This window comes from Hirsutella rhossiliensis, assembly GCF_020360975.1.
Source record: "Hirsutella rhossiliensis strain HR02 chromosome Unknown scaffold00005, whole genome shotgun sequence".
NCBI classification, from domain to species: domain Eukaryota; kingdom Fungi; phylum Ascomycota; class Sordariomycetes; order Hypocreales; family Ophiocordycipitaceae; genus Hirsutella; species Hirsutella rhossiliensis.
Window position 1 is genome coordinate 509,863 of NW_025408671.1, and position 16,941 is coordinate 526,803.

The following is a 16,941-nucleotide window of genomic DNA, read 5'->3' on the forward strand; positions in this document are numbered from 1 at the left end:
GCCGTCCGGTCGAAGACTTCAACCCCGAGGAGCCCGTATGGAAGAACTTGATCAGCACTCAGACCATACCGTGGGTAACACACCACCGCGTGCAGGGAAATGCCGTCTTTCCCGCAGCTGGTATTCTAAGCGTCGTTCTAGAGGCTCTGCAGATGACGGCAAAGCGTGTGGGCACCATCCAGAATCTGCAGCTGCGTGACGTCCGCATTAGACGGGCGCTAGTCCTAGCAGACCCAGAAGCCGGGGTTGAGTCGTGGTTTCATCTAAAGCCCCGGAAGACGGGCATAAGGGGCGGCGTCGGAGCTTGGCTCGAGTTTACCTTTTACATCAACCTCGATGGAGACAAGTTCGTTGAGCACGCATCAGGCCTGTGCCAAGTTGTCTACGAGCATGAGACGCCTCCGTCCGACGTTGACGATGTAAGCCGAGCCGATGCCGAGCGAGAAGAAAATAAGACGCAGTTTCAGGCCATGTATAGCCTTGCAGCCAGCATATCAGTCTAGGATCACTACGAGAGCTGCCGTGCAGCGGGCTTTGAGTACAGTTAGCCCCATGCTCTTCTCTTGGTTCCATGTCCCACTACTCATACAGGCCCAAAACGCATAGCGTCGACATTTCAGTGCCTGAGAGACATCTGATACGAGACGTCCGAGACTCGGGGACTTTGCTGTTTCCAAGTAGACGTCCCAGACACCAAGGTTTTGACGCAGAATCCATTCAAGACGGGCTATCTGATCCACCCCGGCACGCTAGACAGCTGTTTTCAAGCCATGTTCGCCTCAGCTCGGGGCTTCGACGCCGGGTCGGGCTCGGCCTAGGTTCCTACCATAATTAAGTCTATAACCGTCTGGCCGGCCATAGTGCCAAGTATAGGAGCATCGCTACAGGGAATATATAAATGCTCGAGGTCCGGCCTACGTTATGAAACTGCATTGTTTCTTATGCGGAATAAAGATGCCAAGACTCAAGGAGCGCTGCCTGCAATAGAGCTCCGCGGGTTCACTGCGACCATTGTTAAGGGAACGGCTCACAAGACATCCAGCCAAGATCGCGAGACAGATGTGAGCCTTAAGGTGTGCTCCGTCCCGATATGGCGACCGGATCCGGATCTGAACCATCCCTAAAGCCTTGGCTCGTGGCTCCGCTCGGAGACAGAGGCTAAGGAAGCAGCTTTCGCGATACGAGCAGGGCCAAGCTCGGTTTCAGCGGCAGCCCGGCGAATGGCTTCATCTTACGGCAGCGGAGCGGACATCGGCGTTGGAAGACTTCCAGAGGTTCGAGCCCATTCAGTATCTGCTATTTCAGCGGATCATTCAGCATCTTCCAGACGTCTTGAGCGGCCGTAGCCATGCGCTGAGCCTCCTCATGGAAGACGACCTGTGGTCAAAATTATACAGGGAGAGATATGTCAAATCAGACGTCTTGTTGTTGCGAAACTGGTTTGAGCTCTACTGCCACAAGATGCCGCATGCCAACATCATCGAGGTTGGAGGAGGCTCGGCGGCCTCCAGTGTGTCGATTCTGCGGAAGATTGGCGGTCAATCTGGCGAGACGCCATGGTTCAGCCGCTACGTCTTCACGGATATCTCGACCGGCTGGTTTGAAGACGCGCAAAAGCTGCTCGAGCCTTGGCAGCAACATGTGTCGTTCGAGAAGCTGGAGATTGATCAAGATCCCACCACGCAGGGGTTCGTGAAGGGGTCGTTCGATGTAGTGCTCGCGGTCAACGTATGCTCCCAATAAGATGCGCTCCGGCCCCGTGAAACTGACCTGGGACTAGGTCCTTCACACTACCGAGAATATATCCCGAACGCTGAAAAACTGCCACTCGCTGCTGAAGCCGGGCGGGAAGCTTGTCCTCGGAGAAATGATGGACAAAGACGAGCCCACGGCCTTCATATGGGGCACGCTCCCGGGGTGGTGCTCGCCGAAGATGGAAGACAAAACGGGCCGCTTCTGTCGGAAGATGAATGGGACCGTGAGTTGCGAGGTGCGGGCTTCACTGGCCTTGATCTCATCCTCCATGACTGTCTCGATCCCGAGGCTCGCCGAGTGACCGTGGGTGTCTCGACCATGCAAGTCGGGGGCAGTGATGGCCCCTGCCTCCCTTTCGAAGACGTGGCTATTGTTCATCCTGGTCAGATATATGACCGAACTCGGGATGTTTCTCACGGTTTGAAGATACGCCTGGAAGCCAGTGGCCTGTCTGTGGAACCATGGGACATTGAAGAGGCCGCCCGGCAATGCCGGGGCAAGTGCACAATCTGTCTGCTCGAGTTGGATGACCCATTCCTTGCTCATATGGACGGAAAAGGATTTGAGCACGTGCAGAAGCTCATCCTGAACAGTGCTGAGCTTCTCTGGGTCACCTTCGTTCCTGAGCCGCAGGCTGAAACGGCTCCATTTATGGGCCTTGTCTCTGGTCTTCTCCGAACTGCGCGTACAGAGAACCCCCAGCTCCGGCTACACGAGCTTCACCTTGTTGGCGGCAGCAACACAAGTCCAGACGCTTCAACGCTGGCAGACTTGATAGTCCAGAAGCTTCGCGAGTACAGCCAAGAATGTGGTGCGGCGGCAGGGGAGCCCGAAGTCAGGCATCGTGACGGCCTTTTCCAGGTTATGCGCTATGCGCCAGAGCCACAGCAGAACGAGGAGCTTGCGCAGACAAGGTCGGGGCTGGTTTTACGTCCTCAACCACTGATCCAGCCCGGTCGACCAATGAGGCTCGCTATGCAGACGGCCGGCGCGCTGGACTCTCTGCATTTCGTTGTCGACGAAGAGGCTTCGAAGCCTCTTGGCGAGCAAGAAGTTGAAGTCGAGCATCACTTCTGTGGCATGAACTTCCGGTAAGCCTCCTCTCAAGAGAGACAACTCGACTTTGAGCTGACGGGGCATCCGGCCGAAGGGACATCGTGGTGGCCATGGGCCATCTTCCGATGACGGGATTTGGTTGCGAAGCATCCGGGGTTGTGACGAGCATCGGCTCTCAGGTAACATTGCTTCAACCGGGCGACCGCGTCATGGGTGCTGCCATGGATTCGATGAGGACGAAATGCCGCGCTTCAGAGACGGCGTATCACATCATTCCCGACGGCCTATCCATGGCAGACGCAGCCACCATTCCCGTGGTTCACATGACTGCGTACCGCTGCCTGGTGGACGTCGCGCGCCTGTCGAAGGGGGAGTCGGTTCTCGTCCATGCTGCCGCGGGAGGTAAGCCGGTGTCTGTGAGGCGAAAACACGGAAGAGCTGACATTGAATGCTCCAGGACTCGGGCTGGCCTGTATCCAGTTGGCAACATACCTAGGAGCCAACATCTACTGCACCGTCGGGAGGAAAGCCAAGAAGGAGCTCATGCTGGAACTGGGTATACCGGAGTCCAACATCTTCAGCTCACGAGACCTGAGTTTCGCAGGCGGCATCATGCGCCAGACAAAGCAGCGCGGTGTCGATGTCATCGTCAACTCCCTCACCGGCGAGGCGCTCCGTCAAACATGGGAGTGCATAGCCCCCTTTGGACGCTTCCTCGAGGTAGGCAAGCGCGACGTATACGATAACACTGGACTGGAGATGTCTCGCTTCTTGAAAAATGTTCAGTTCAGCTGCGTCGACATCGCACAGCTGGGTGCCGACGACCCGGTCTCCTACCAGCGGCTGCTCAGGCGGGTTGTCGAGCTGCTCAACGAGGGCCATCTTCGGCCGATCCGGCCACTGACAACATTCGACATGACAGACGTCGAGACGGCGTTCCGGAAAATGCAGCAAGGGAAGCACATGGGCAAGCAAGTGCTCGGCATCACGTCCGAGTCTCGGGTCACGGCCCCGGCGGCCCGCACGGCAAGTCTCGTGCTGGACCCGGACGCAACCTATCTCCTGGTTGGAGGATTCGGCGGACTGGGCCGTGGTCTTGCTTTGCACATAGCAGAGCATGGAGCGAGGAATTTGGTTCTCGTGTCACGGTCTGGGCCCACACGCCCCGAGGCGCAGGGTCTGCTGCGTCGGCTCGAGTCCATGGCAGTCAATGTCAAGCCAATTTCCTGTGACATTGGCGACCAAGAGTCGCTTGCGGCCATGATACAGTCCCTCACTGCCACCATGCCGCCGTTGCGCGGCGTCATCCAGGGGGCCATGGCCTTGCACGACAAGTTGTTCTGCAACATGACCTCTGAGGAATGGAGCCAGTCCATACGGCCAAAGGCCGCAGGTAGGCTAGATCCCCGGTCTGCTACATTAAAAGGCTCTATGCTAACGCGGGGGGCACAGGATCTTGGAACCTGCACAAGCTTCTACCTAAGCATCTTGACTTCTTCCTCATGCTATCATCCGTGTCGGGTGTCATCGGCTCTGCCTCGCAGTCCAACTACGCGGCCGGTAACGCATTCCAAGACGCCCTCGCTCACCATCGCCGTTCGCTCGGCCTCAGGGCAAATGCCCTCGATCTGAGTGTTATCCACGAAATGGGCTATGTGGAGGAGAACAGGCAGTCGTTCAAGCTAGGTCATGCCTTGGACTATGTAAGTCCAACATGCCGTCGCCACATCCGAGGGCACATGCTGACACTCGGAGACGCAAAAGACGGGCTTGGATTCGAAACGACTCCTTGCGGTTATTGACACTGTCTTGTCCCAGTCATCGACACAGACTGTACCAGCTCAACTCGTGCTCGGCCTGGGCACCGGCGGCATCGAGCGCACGTTTAAGAGCCAGGCCCCCGGCGATGACTTTTGGTGGCTACGGTCCAGTCCCCAGTTGTCCTACCTGCTTCGCGTAGACGCGGCCGACTCCGACACTGCAACGGGCGCCACCAACATGTCGAGCCACCAAGAGCGGCTCAGGAGTGCCAAGAGCACCGACGAGGCTGCCGAGCTGGTCCAATCCATGGTTGTCGCCAAACTATCACGCATCATCATGCGACCCGAGGCAGACATCGACCGTGCCGCAACCATGCAGCAGTATGGTCTCGACAGTCTGGTCGCCTCGGAATTGAGAAATTGGCTCAACAAGGAGTTGGACTGCCATGTCAGCATCCTGGAGCTTTTGGACTCCCGGTCAATAGCGGACTTGTGTGCCAAGATTGTCCTTCGATCCAGCGCCGTGGCTCATGCTGGGGGAGGTAAGATGCGGATTTAACAGGCCACATTGAATGCAGGTCCATGTGGGCACCAGATGAGGTTAAGGAACTGATGGATGAGTTGGCTACCTCGATATCTTTCGTCCACATGGCTAGTTGGGCCTATCTGACACAGTCACGCCATCCAGCTTCTTCAACTGATCGATTGCATCGGCGGGCACGGGTTCACTATGCAATTACAAATAAGTATAGTTCGTGTATGTCGAGAGAGTTTCTCCAGAACTTACGGATCGCACTTGGCCTCCTCATCGTGTTTACAACTCGGATCATTCCTAGTAAAAAAAACTTACTATGCTAAACAACAGTGTCAGTAGGCTACGAATAAGAGTATTTAGGAACCGAATAACTTACCTAGCCGCCTCCTCTCGAAGATCCGTACGAAGATAGTCCATTGTGTAATTTCTTGCGAGTGGAGTACATCTGGCGGGTGGAGGGCTCGGAAACGCACTCCCTATCGACAGTAATACCCTCTTTGCCATACTTCTCACAAGGTTCGTCCTCTGGAGGAAGATCAGAGATTTTAATTTCTGTACTTTTGATAGAGTCCATGTTGCCTTGCTGTCTTGCAGGCTCTGGCATGGGCTCGGGACTGGTCTCGTTGCCTCGCCGCTCTAGATAGAGCTTGTTGTCAGGCGAGGACATAAGAGGGCTCGCAAGGCCAACGCCCGCAAGAATGACGACTAGAAGAGCGTACTTCATACTTGAAAAGTAGTGTAAAACGAAGGTAACTAGGTTGGTGGAATGAGTGTGAAAAGTACCGACGATACTTTGGGGGCGCCGGGAGAGAAGGATGCACTATCGAAGGAAGAAAATAAAACGAAAATACGAGATGCACAGGATATTTATAATAGGGCCAAGCGCAGGTGTGATTCTGTCTCGACTTAGAGATCCATTCTCTGCTGTATCGACTAAATTTGATAGCGCTCTTATACTCAGCTATAACGTGGGGACTGGAAGCTTGAACCGGAGTAGTCTACATGAAATTCAGGAGTGCCGCCGCTATGGGCCAAAAGGTCTGCGCCTCTTGTGAGAATTACTTATGAAACGTTACACCCGACAGAATAGTGGCAGTGACTCGACATATGCCCACCATGTTGCATCCACAGCGAATTTCAGCTGGCCCAAGCCCTCGCCCAACCAGCAGCGAACATAATTATAACCTTGACCTCTCTCTTGGCTACGAAGGCCACCGGGAGCGAATTAATAAGACAAGGGTTGCGCGAACCCCCGGTAGGGAGGCGGGGGGGTGCAGTGACCTGCACATTACGCGGTGCGCGGAGGCTGTATCCTTGGCTCGCCCAAGAGAGCAATGGTACCAGATTCATCTAATGGTCAACTGTTACACGGCATATTCGTACAGGGTAACCAAAGGCTTAAATCGCAGGGTTGATAAACCCCGTAATACACGTTGAGGCGCTACACAAGAGCCAATGGGTTTGCGGTTACCCCTGAAACTCTAAGCCGGTGTTTTTTTTTGAGCAAGCCAAGCCGAGGGTGCCCCAAGAGCAGAACTTGGTCCATGTTTTCTTAAGATTCACGGGCAGCCTTAAAACTATAGGCTCCCGACACAAGGTCTCAGTGTGGACAGGAGAATATATATCGCATTTCTTTGGCTATTATATCGATAGGGACGCACCGGGAGAAACCATACAAGGAGTTAGCCCCGGTGCCCGAGACTCCCGTAACGCAAGGGAACATGGCACGACATGGGAACATGGGTGCAATCGCTGGGGAGCCAATAGATTCACGGCTAACCGGTAAAATATACGCCCCAGTTTCCCTTTTTAAGCAATTAAGGCTCCGAGAACCTGCGGCTGGGTCCCGCCGGGCCCCCGAGGGCCCCCGTACCCACACTTCGGCCGGTTACTGGAGATACTCTTGCCACCCTCCCACTTTTCTATGTTCCGGTGCACCGTCACCAGCCAAGCTGGTGCCGACGGGTCATTGGGCCAGGCTGGCCACCCAGCTACTTCACAACCTCTACATCCAGCTCTCCTTATGGCCCTACAACTACTAGTTCCGCTATAATAACGCACTCTCGCAGGGAGATTAAAGACCGCTCCTTCGCGCCTGCTCTCGTACCTCTTCTAACTCCACACATTCAGCCGACGTTCTTCATGCCTCTGTATCAAGCTCAAGATATGTCTTAAGGAATCCCGTCTCGTTGTTGGTTAGCTTCTGGCCCCACCGCCTTCTTTGCAGATGTTTATATGCATCTTCGCCGTATTTCTCTTTGAACTCATCGTCAGAATACCCTCGCCGGGGTCAGGCGTTGAAAGGATGGTGGCGGAGGCGATCAGTGACCTGGGAGATCAGAGGCGGCTCGATACTAGGAAGAAAACGGATGGATTTAACGTTATCAATGCCGCATCAGAGTCGCAGGTAGTCGGACTCGCAACTGTTTTCCGTCCCATTTGTACATGGACAGAGACACACTTTGAGACGCAGGTGGGCCATTGTCCACTAGGAGAAGCAGTGATTGCCACCATAGGCGTGTTGGCCGGAGGATTGCAGCTGATCCTGGGTGCTGTCGAAACCGCGTCCCCATTTATGTCGGCAAACTATGTTTGCCATCTCTTCCCGTCGATTAATGGCATCTCCGGGCATAGCTTGGGAGTAGCATTAACAATAATACGAGTACTCATGATTGACCTTGACGGATGGCTAAGCCATGAATCGGTGTAGACAGAAAGCTCCAAAGCGAAGAGGAACATGACAAATGAGAATTTTGAGGCCTGCTAAACTCACCTCCCAAGCTTGGATGGAGCTGGTGAGGATGCCTATCATTCTATTTCGTCCACGTCTATACATATACTCGTAGAGCTGCGTCTTCAAGGTGCTAGATCAAACGGGACGGCTGCAGCTGCTGTTGAAGAGGCTTGGATAAGTTGAAGTGGAGGCTACATGTCGCTGGCCGAGAAAGGCGTTTGTGGCTTTGTGGCCACAAGGCTCATCTCCACGTTTCTGCAGCGTTTCTACAGAATGCATGTGACTTTCGAGAAAAGGTCGCGCTCACGCCTGGGCAGTCGACTTCCGGGCCCAGACGCCAACGTCTCCAAACCCGTCGGGGCAACCAAGGACATGCCGATGAAGTTATGAACGAATAGCTGCTGGCAACGCTAAAGCAAGCCTCGATCTAGCTTGACGAGGGAGGAAGCAAACCTCAGGCCAGGAGGTGCCTTCAAAAGACAAACAGCCACCTGGGTAACATTGAAGCAGGTACTCTCGCCATCGAGACAGAAATGCGAAACGCTGTTGTGCAAGACACTTGTGCCTTGCCAGGAACGTAAATCCACGGTGTCTATGATCCGCAGCCCCCAAAAAGCTCGTCATCCCGGCCCACCATGCCGGGTACATGCCGTGAGAAAAGTGAGACACGGCAAGATCCGTGAACCGCTGTTTGGTGCTGAGCAGGGTTCGCGAGATGGCAGCCAGGCGAGCCAGCGCAGTACATTGCGTCGAGGCTGAATGGCTACAAAGCTAATCAGCAAGGTCGCCACGAATTCCAAAGAGCCCGAGTGCAGCAAAATGTACCGTATCCGTGTCCGTGTGCCCGGTACGAAATAGCATCTCGCCCTCGGCCGCACCAAGCGATCAGACGGCACAACTGCATGTACAGGACACACATACAGGACAGAGAGCCTGACCAAACCCAGCAACCCGCAACTTAGTTGGAAAGCCGAAGGGCGCAGCTGGAGACCGGCAAAAATGATGCGCGCTGTGCGACATGACATATGAGCGCTGATCAGTCGTCCAAACCGCGCTTGTGCATACATACACCCAAACATCCACACCACACCACACGGACCCCTTCATTTTGACGTCACCGCCGTCAATCCCCTCGAGAGGGGGAGACACGCCTTTCGACACGACCAACGGGCTCCCTGGGGCGGGCAGGGACGTGGGGCGAACTCCATCTGCCACTCATATAACCTTGCCGTCAACTGCCGTCACTCACCCCACAAGACAAGCAAAGCTCTTCCACCTCAGCAATCCTCCGCATAGCTGTGCAGCAATATACCACATAGCAGACCCAACGTTCAGGCCGCTCCCGTCTCTTCGACATCTCGAGCCATGCGCCCACTCTTGCAAACCGCGCCGATTCTCCGGCGCTCCCTTCACGCCTCCTCCAGAGCCGCCGCTAGCCAAACCGCGTCAAACACAAATGGCAGCCCCGTCGACGACTCCATGATAGGCGGCGGTTCTGGCGCCAAGGGCCGCACGGGAGGCGGCGAGCCCCTGTCCAGCACCGCACCGGGAGCCCCGGCGCCGCCAAAGGTCGTCAACTCGCGCGTCCCCGGCGTCAATCTCGACAAAGAGCTCAGCGAAGAGCAGAAGCAGGAGGTCAAGGAGCACAACCGCCACTTCTCCGCCAAGCACGACCGGGGCCAAAGCGCTCCCGAGTACAAGGCCGATGCCAAGTTCTGGACTGGTGCTTCCAAAGGCTAGACACGGCGAGCCGGAATGATGCCATGCCGAGCGGTTGAGTTTTGGTGTTCCGCACTGCCACAGCACGTGAGCCCACCAAGGACAATGTCGCCTTTTACAGCGCCATATTCCCTGTTGGCGCTCGACGGGTAGCAAGACAGTGCAGCGGAAAAGGCCGGGCAGTACACATATGTCGGTGCATTTCTGGCGAGCAGCGCGCGCCAAGAGCTGGTGGCGCTGAGGATCGCCTTGCCTGCATTCCCATGTATTCTCATTAGTACTTAAGCCATCAAAAAGATGCGCGAGATAGGCGGGAGAAAATATTCAACGAATCAGAGTAACTATGAACTCAGAGTGATCATGCAAGGCACTGCCTTGTCACGTACAATCTAGCGTGAGGTTTGTTCATCACGAAATCGCAAAAAGCAAAATTGGAGGTAAAGGAAGGTTCCACTCACCCAGTGCTCCCTTTCGGGATCAGCATACTCGAGGATTCGGGGAGCAACGAGGAAGCGCCGATGCAACAGTGCGCACGACTTGAGCATTCATCTGTCAATGGCCGTCCCATGATTCCATACAAGCGCCATGTCTCCCGGTGCGCCCTCTCATCATGGATGACCCATGCCTGCCGAGCCGGCAATCTCTCCAATCGCACCACGGACGTAGTCCACGAGAGCCTTGACCATGCCCTGATGCTTGTTCTTGCCATCGCTCCCACGCACTGGCTCCGTCCCCATGGTTGGCAGCACATTGTCGCCGGCAGACAAGCTGACAAAGAGGGCAAAGGGGACGAGCCAGACGCACAAACCAAAGTACGAGGCAATCATGGTAAATGTGGGCGTGTCGACTTGATCGTAGTAGGATGACCGCTGGTGGGCATGCATCTGGCTGTGGGAGAAGTGCTTGAACCAGACGTAGTGGTCGAGGAGTACAAGGACTGCGCGCGCTGTTAGCCGTGTCTGTGTGCAGGGCATCATCGTCGTGCACAGCAGGGCATACCGCAGGCGACGAGGAAGAGCGGATCCGAGAGCTTGACAAAGGGGAAGCGCCTCATGTTGCCCAGGTAGACGAGGTGGGCGGCGATGCCGAGCAGCGTGGACCAAAAGGGAAAGCCGTCAAAGAGCCACAGGGCCAGCTGCAGGCCGATGACGGTGTAGATGAGGCGGGTCAACAGGCGCTTGGCCATGACGGTGTGCTCCTCGACGAGCTCCGACAGGTAGTAGAGCCCGGAGGCGATGGCCAGCGTGAGGAAGCAGAAGCCGACAACAGCCCCGGCATAGCCGATGAGCGGTAGAATCCACATTATGACGTTGAGGCAGTTTGGGCCACGGTCAATGGCCCGGCACCACTGGCTTTGGGTGGTGGATGGAGAGGCTGGAGATGATCTGGATGAAGGGAGAAAAGTCGTGCGAGATGAAAAAGTGCCCTTGGACACGTCCGTCCACTCCGGATCGAGCCTTGTTCCGCTCCGGCGCTTCCGCGAATGGCAGAGCTCACTCCGCAAGGTCGGAGCGCCCACCACAGCGCTTATCGATAGCATCCACCCTGACCGACAAAAAAATGTCCCCTCCTCGACACCTGAATCTCTAGCAGTAAATGGCCCATCTACATCCACACCTTGCTCGAACTCGTCTTCCTCACGGCCAAATCTCGACCTAATCGTCGCATTGAGCTCGCAACGCCACCAGTTCGCCAACATGTCCCGCCCCGAAGATACCCTGTACTCCATCATCCCCCGTTCCAAGACATCGAGTGACAACTGACCACCCCCAGTGCCGCCGACGTCCACTACAACGACGCCGAGGCCCGCAAGTATACCACCAGCTCCCGTATCCAGAACATCCAGGCCTCCATGACGCGTCGCGCCCTCGAGCTGCTTGACCTGCGCGGCCCCTCGCTCCTCCTAGACGTCGGCTGCGGCAGCGGCCTGTCGGGCGAGATCCTCTCGGCCCTCGACCCGGCCGACGGCGGGCCCCACACCTGGGTCGGCATGGACCTCGCACCCTCGATGCTTGACGTCGCCCTCGAGCGCGACGTCGACGGCGACCTCCTCCTCGCCGACATTGGCCAGGGCGTCCCCTTTCGCCCGGGCTCCTTTGACGCCGCCATCAGCATCTCGGCCATCCAGTGGCTCTGCAGCGCCGAGTCCTCCGACACCTCCCCCACCGGTCGCCTCTCCCGTTTCTTCAACGGCCTCTACGCCGCCCTCCGCCGCGGCGGCCGCGCCGTCTGCCAGTTTTACCCCAAAAATGACGCCCAGCGCGCCCTCATCACCCAGGCCGCCGTCAAGGCCGGCTTCGGCGCCGGCATCCTCGAGGACGACCCGGGCACAAAGAACGTCAAGCTCTACCTCGTCCTCACCGCCGGCACCAGCCCCGTCGACGGAAAGTCCTCGGACATCACCGGCGTCGTCGCCGGCATGGACAATGTCGACGTCCTCGACGCCCGCAAGAGGGTTAAGACCGGCCCCGCCTACGTCAAAAAGGGGAGCAAGGCCTGGATCGTCAAGAAAAAGGAGCAGATGGAGCGCAAGGGCAAGGTTGTCAAGGCCACCTCAAAGTACAGCGGGCGCAAGCGTCGCACCGCCTTTTGAGCTTGTCTTTGCGATATTTGTGTGCAATTTATTGGGCTTGCATGGACACGGCGTACGGCGAAGCGAAGGACTTTTACTTGGGAGCACGACTGCATGAGACGACGGAGACCAAGGCCGAAATAGATACCCCCTTGTCTCACGCGAGACCCGGTTTATTCATTTCCTTCGTGATCCCTTTCCTCTCTAGCCCTCTTTCCTTGCTGGCTCTCCAAATCTTGCCTGTTGACCCTTTCCCGTGCTTTTCACCACATGCATGTCTAAGCAATCACGGAAACAGACCGCTGCCAGCGCTTTGCAGGCCCTCGGCACGCAGCCGCGCGATACCCAAGCACTCCAGCGACTCTGGACGTCGCCCGGCCCAGCTCCGTCACCCTCACTCGGGCTTCATGGTCGGGAACGCCAGGACCTCACGGATGCTGTAATTGTCCGTCAAGAACATCATCATGCGGTCAATTCCCATGCCCCAGCCACCGGTAGGCGGCAGGCCGTGCTCCAGGGCCCGGCAAAAGGTCTCGTCGACCATTTGCGCCTCGTCGTCGCCCTGGGCCTTCTGGCGCGCCTGCTCCTCGAACCGAAGCCGCTGCTCAGAGGCCACGTTCAACTCGGTGTAGCTAGCAGCAGTCAGCACGTACGTCCCTCCACTGTCAAAGCTGAGCACTGCACTTACGCGTTGGCAATCTCTTTGGTCGCGACAAAGACCTCGAATCGCTCGCACAGCCCGGGGGTATCGCGTGACGTCTTGGCAAGGGGCGACATCATCTTGGGATGGCCCATGATGAAGGTGGGGTTGATCTACAGACGTCAGCTGCTTGCTTCGGCTCCCATAGGTTGTGCTTGGTGTTGCTCACGCATCTCGACTCGAGGAACTCGCCGACCAGGGCGTCAATCATGCGGGCATTGGTCAGGGGGGGCGTGCACTCGACGCCAGTCTTCTTGAGAGCCCTCTTGAGGAAGTCGCCAGTCTGGTCGGTGTGTAGCTCGTCGGCAGGCGGGAACTTTTCGCCTACAGCCTCCTCGAGGGCGGGGATCATTTCGATCCGGGGCCACGGAGCCTCCCAGTTGATGCTAATCTCCTCGCCCTTGATGTTGTGGAAGACGGTCGTGTAGGAGCCGTGGACATGCTTTACCAGCCCGCTGACCAGCTCCTCGGTCATGCCAATGAGGTCATTGACATCGGCGTAGGCCATATAAAACTCGAGGCTGGTAAATTCTAGAATACGTCAGCGCGGATCAACCGAGAGGGTGAGCGGGGTCAAACCACGAACCAGGATTGTGAGTCAGATCGACGCCCTCGTTCCTGAACTGACGTCCCATCTCGTAGACCCTGTTTAAGCCACCGACGACGAGCATCTTGAGGTACAGCTCGGGAGCGACACGGAGGAACATGTCCATGTTGAGGTCGTTGTGGTGAGTGACAAAGGGCTTGGCGGTGGCGCCGCCGGCGATGGGGTTGAGCATGGGGGTCTGCACGGAGACAAAGTCGCGGTCGTCAAACCAGCGGCGGATGTATGAGTCGACCTTGGCCCTGGTGAGAAAGATTTGCCGTGACCTCTCGTTCATCATGAGATCAAGATAGCGCTGGCGGAACCGCTGCTCCGAGTTCTTGAAGCCATAGTGGTCGTCGGGGATCTAGACCGTGCCATGGTTAGCACGCGCATAGCGGAGGTGAGCGGGAGGCCATACCTGATGCAAGCACGGCGACAGGAGGGTAACTTCGGTGGCGGCGATGGACAGCTCGCCCGAGAAATCGCCGCTGCCCTGCTTGGTCTTTGGGTTGGTGCGGGTCGGGAAGCCCCGGATGCCGATGATGTCGCCTCTCCGGAGGTGTACATGCTGCTCGTCGAAGCTTGGGGCATCCTGACCGACATTGTCGGCCTGGGCGAGCACCTGGAGCCGTGTGCCCTGCCAAGAGTCAGTCTGGTGCGGGTGGGCGCAACAGGGGGCTGCGGCGCACCTCGGAGCGGATGTCGTAAAAGTAGAGCTTGTTGCCCGACGAGCGCTTGACGTATATCCTGCCGGCGAGCTGGACCATCCTCGACTTTTCCGACTCGCCATTCTTGAGGTGGGAGAAGTCGTCGGCAAACTTGCGGATGTCGTAGTTGACGTGGTACTGGGAAGCGGTCAGATGGCGCTTTCAAATTTGGGGGAAAGGTCCGACGCACCTTGTAGGGATAGGCCTTGCCCCGTGCATGAAGCTCATCGACGGCTCGGGAGCGAATCTCAAAGTACTATTTGTCGCCGATGGATCAGTCTTATGTCTGGGTGGAGGATGGCAGGCGTCAGTACCTGATTGGGGGTGAGCTCCTTTTCAGCAGCCTCGGCGTTCTTGCTGCTGGGGCCGGCGGCGGGCGTCGGGTTGGCGGCCTGCTTCTCCTTCCTGGCGGCCTCCTTGTCGCGGGCCTTCTGGCGCTTCTTGAGCTCCGTCTTGGAGATCATCTCGCCCGTCACATCGTCGAGGTGCAGCTTGGCGACGGCGGCTGCAGCGTCGTCGGCGCCGGCGGTCGATTGGTGGTCGGCCATGGTGGGGGAGCGGTGTGCCGTTGCGTCTCAATTGCAGTCTGTTGTCTTCGCTGAGAAAGGGGGGGTTGTGTATTCTTCTTGGGCAATTCTGACTCGACGGGCAGAAAGAATCGTCGTGCCGCCAAAGATGGAGGGAGGGGGGCCGATGGCGGGGTCGAGCCCAACCACGGAAAATTTGAATTGGCCGGCCCGGCCCTGACTCATCTCTGCTTTCTTTTGCTCGCCTCACTCTTGAACCCTTCTTCAGACCTCATCAGTCCTTGGTCGCCGCCGCACTCTTGCTCAGAGTTGGATGCGCATCATCTGCTCAGCCAGTCCAATGCACCGTCCGTCGGTCCCCCCAACGCCGTCCAGCCCCGGTGCCCGGCAGCTCAGCAAGCTCCGATTAAACTTCCCGTCGCCTCGACACTAGTATTCACACTCGCCGACGGACTCGGTCAAGGAGACCCTCCATGATGGTGCAATGGCTCCGCAGGCTAATCGCTGCTGGTGCTGTTGGGGAGTCGCTGGGATGAGAGTGCTAGTCGAGATGCGCAACGCCGTGTCGTCAACGCCAAATCCGGGTCCTCCGCCTCTGAATCCTTGATATCGCGCCTCCCGCCTCCTCCGTCTCCTCTTGCGCTGCGTGTCTTTGCTTCCCAAGCTCTCCGTCTCACAGCCATGTCCTTGTCCCGCCTCGCCGAGAAGCTGTCCCTCCCAGGATCCGACCCCAACGCCCTCTTCCTCAAGGTCGTGTCGGATATCTGGGACGCCGGGTCCAACCCGGATGGCTTCATCAACCTCGGCGCCGCCGAGAACTCGCTCATGCACGCGGAGCTGCTCGAGCACATACACAGCAACATCAAGATCCCACCCATGGCCCTGACGTACGGCGACGGCCACAAAAGGGTCAAGCACGCCGTCGCCCGCTTCCTCACGCGCCACCTCAAGCCCTTGACCCCCATCGAGCCGGGCCACGTCCTCGTCAGCAACGGCTGCACCCCCGCCATCGAGAGCATATCGTGGGCCTGCGCCAACTCGGGCGACGCCATCCTCATCGGGCGCCCGTACTACGGCACCTTTCCGGCCGACGTCGGCAAGCGCACCGGCGTCGAGCTCATCCCCCTCAGCTTCGGCGGCGTCGATCCCATGGGCGCCGACGCCGTCCGTGCCCACGACGAGGCCATCTGCGCGGCCAAGAAACGCGGGCAGCGCGTCGCCGCCATCATCCTCGCCCACCCGCACAACCCCCTGGGGCGCTGCTACGGCCGCGACGCCCTCGTGGCCTACATGGAGCTCTGCCAGCGGCACCAGATCCACCTTGTCAGCGACGAAATCTACGCCCTCTCCGTCTTCGAGAACAGGGCCGACACGGAGGCGCCGCCGGTGCCGTTCCAGTCGGTGCTCTCCATCGACCCGACGGGCATCATCGACCCGGGCCTCGTCCACGTGCTCTGGGGCATGTCCAAGGACTTTGGCGCCAACGGACTGCGCATGGGCTTCACCATTACGCAGCACAACCAGAGGTTGCGCACGGCGCTGCAGGCCGTCTTCGAGTTTTCCTGGACCTCGTCGCTGTCGGACCTGGTGACGGCCAACATGCTCGAGGACGACGAATGGGTCAAGGGATACATTCAGGAGAACCAGCGGAGACTGTCGCTGCACCACCAAAAGGTCATCACCTGGGCACGCGAGCACGGCATCGAGTACGCGCCGGGCAGCAACGCCGGCTTCTTCGTCTGGGCCAACCTGGGCGCCGTGTACCGCAAGCACTGCGCCGGGCCAGTCGCGGACCTCGACAAGGCCGTCATGGACAGCCTCATCGCCCACAAGGTCTTTCTCGCCGACGGGGTGCATTTCGGGGCCGAGCAGCCCGGGTGGTTCCGCATCATCTTTTCGCGTGAGGAAGATTACATCGAGGAGGGCCTTCGCCGGATCGCTGCCGCCATTGGAGAGGGGCAGAGCGCTGCCGCCGAACCCCCCCAGGCGGTCAATGGCGGCGAAGGGGGCCGGCTGCACAACACGGCGCCTGTTCTCCGGCACGAGCCCGCCACCAATTTGTCAACGATTGGCATTTGCCTCTGAAATAAAGGGGACAGGCGGCTGTTCCGAAGGACTGGGCAGCTGATTTGCATATAACAGCACACGCAGACAAAGTACATGCTTCCATTCGTCCTTTTGTAATGCACATATAGAAGTCGGCGGTCTACTTGATGGGAGGCCAAGCTGCCGCCAGGATCAGCGGTTCTTGCAGTTGACATCCATGCGAACAGTACTGTATATATAACAG

At 57.8% G+C, this 16,941-nt stretch overlaps 7 protein-coding genes across 7 annotated transcripts; 5 read left to right on the forward strand and 2 right to left on the reverse strand.

Annotated features, from left to right (window-relative positions):
* Positions 1–37: 37 nt before the first annotated feature.
* Positions 38–818, forward strand: HRG_05248 (polyketide synthase dehydratase domain-containing protein; the record flags this gene model as incomplete). Its single annotated transcript, XM_044863719.1, has 4 exons — positions 38–74; positions 142–419; positions 487–538; positions 679–818. The coding sequence occupies 4 exons, from the start codon at positions 38–40 to the stop codon at positions 816–818; spliced, it is 507 nt and encodes a 168-aa protein (XP_044720251.1).
* A 123-nt stretch (positions 819–941) lies between these two features.
* Positions 942–5,130, forward strand: HRG_05249 (KR domain-containing protein; the record flags this gene model as incomplete). The annotated part of the gene is made up of 9 exons (XM_044863720.1): positions 942–1,061; positions 1,171–1,728; positions 1,781–1,978; positions 2,044–2,058; positions 2,143–2,846; positions 2,906–3,213; positions 3,269–4,204; positions 4,264–4,514; positions 4,576–5,130. The coding sequence occupies 9 exons, from the start codon at positions 942–944 to the stop codon at positions 5,128–5,130; spliced, it is 3,645 nt and encodes a 1,214-aa protein (XP_044720252.1).
* Positions 5,131–9,205: 4,075 nt separating this feature from the next.
* On the forward strand, positions 9,206–9,580 carry HRG_05250 (uncharacterized protein; the record flags this gene model as incomplete). Its single annotated transcript, XM_044863721.1, has 1 exon — positions 9,206–9,580. One exon carries the CDS (start codon positions 9,206–9,208, stop codon positions 9,578–9,580), a length of 375 nt encoding a protein of 124 aa, XP_044720253.1.
* A 587-nt stretch (positions 9,581–10,167) lies between these two features.
* On the reverse strand, positions 10,168–10,862 carry HRG_05251 (transmembrane adaptor erv26 domain-containing protein; the record flags this gene model as incomplete). Its single annotated transcript, XM_044863722.1, has 2 exons — positions 10,168–10,496; positions 10,559–10,862. 2 exons carry the CDS (start codon positions 10,860–10,862, stop codon positions 10,168–10,170), a joined length of 633 nt encoding a protein of 210 aa, XP_044720254.1.
* Positions 10,863–11,256: 394 nt separating this feature from the next.
* Positions 11,257–12,152, forward strand: HRG_05252 (methyltransferase involved in williams-Beuren syndrome domain-containing protein; the record flags this gene model as incomplete). The annotated part of the gene is made up of 2 exons (XM_044863723.1): positions 11,257–11,279; positions 11,333–12,152. 2 exons carry the CDS (start codon positions 11,257–11,259, stop codon positions 12,150–12,152), a joined length of 843 nt encoding a protein of 280 aa, XP_044720255.1.
* Positions 12,153–12,525: 373 nt separating this feature from the next.
* Positions 12,526–14,672, reverse strand: HRG_05253 (tRNA synthetases class II (D, K and n) domain-containing protein; the record flags this gene model as incomplete). Its single annotated transcript, XM_044863724.1, has 8 exons — positions 12,526–12,763; positions 12,820–12,944; positions 13,001–13,362; positions 13,418–13,781; positions 13,836–14,054; positions 14,107–14,262; positions 14,315–14,380; positions 14,439–14,672. 8 exons carry the CDS (start codon positions 14,670–14,672, stop codon positions 12,526–12,528), a joined length of 1,764 nt encoding a protein of 587 aa, XP_044720256.1.
* A 660-nt stretch (positions 14,673–15,332) lies between these two features.
* Positions 15,333–16,736, forward strand: HRG_05254 (aminotransferase class I and II domain-containing protein; the record flags this gene model as incomplete). Its single annotated transcript, XM_044863725.1, has 1 exon — positions 15,333–16,736. One exon carries the CDS (start codon positions 15,333–15,335, stop codon positions 16,734–16,736), a length of 1,404 nt encoding a protein of 467 aa, XP_044720257.1.
* Positions 16,737–16,941: the final 205 nt, after the last annotated feature.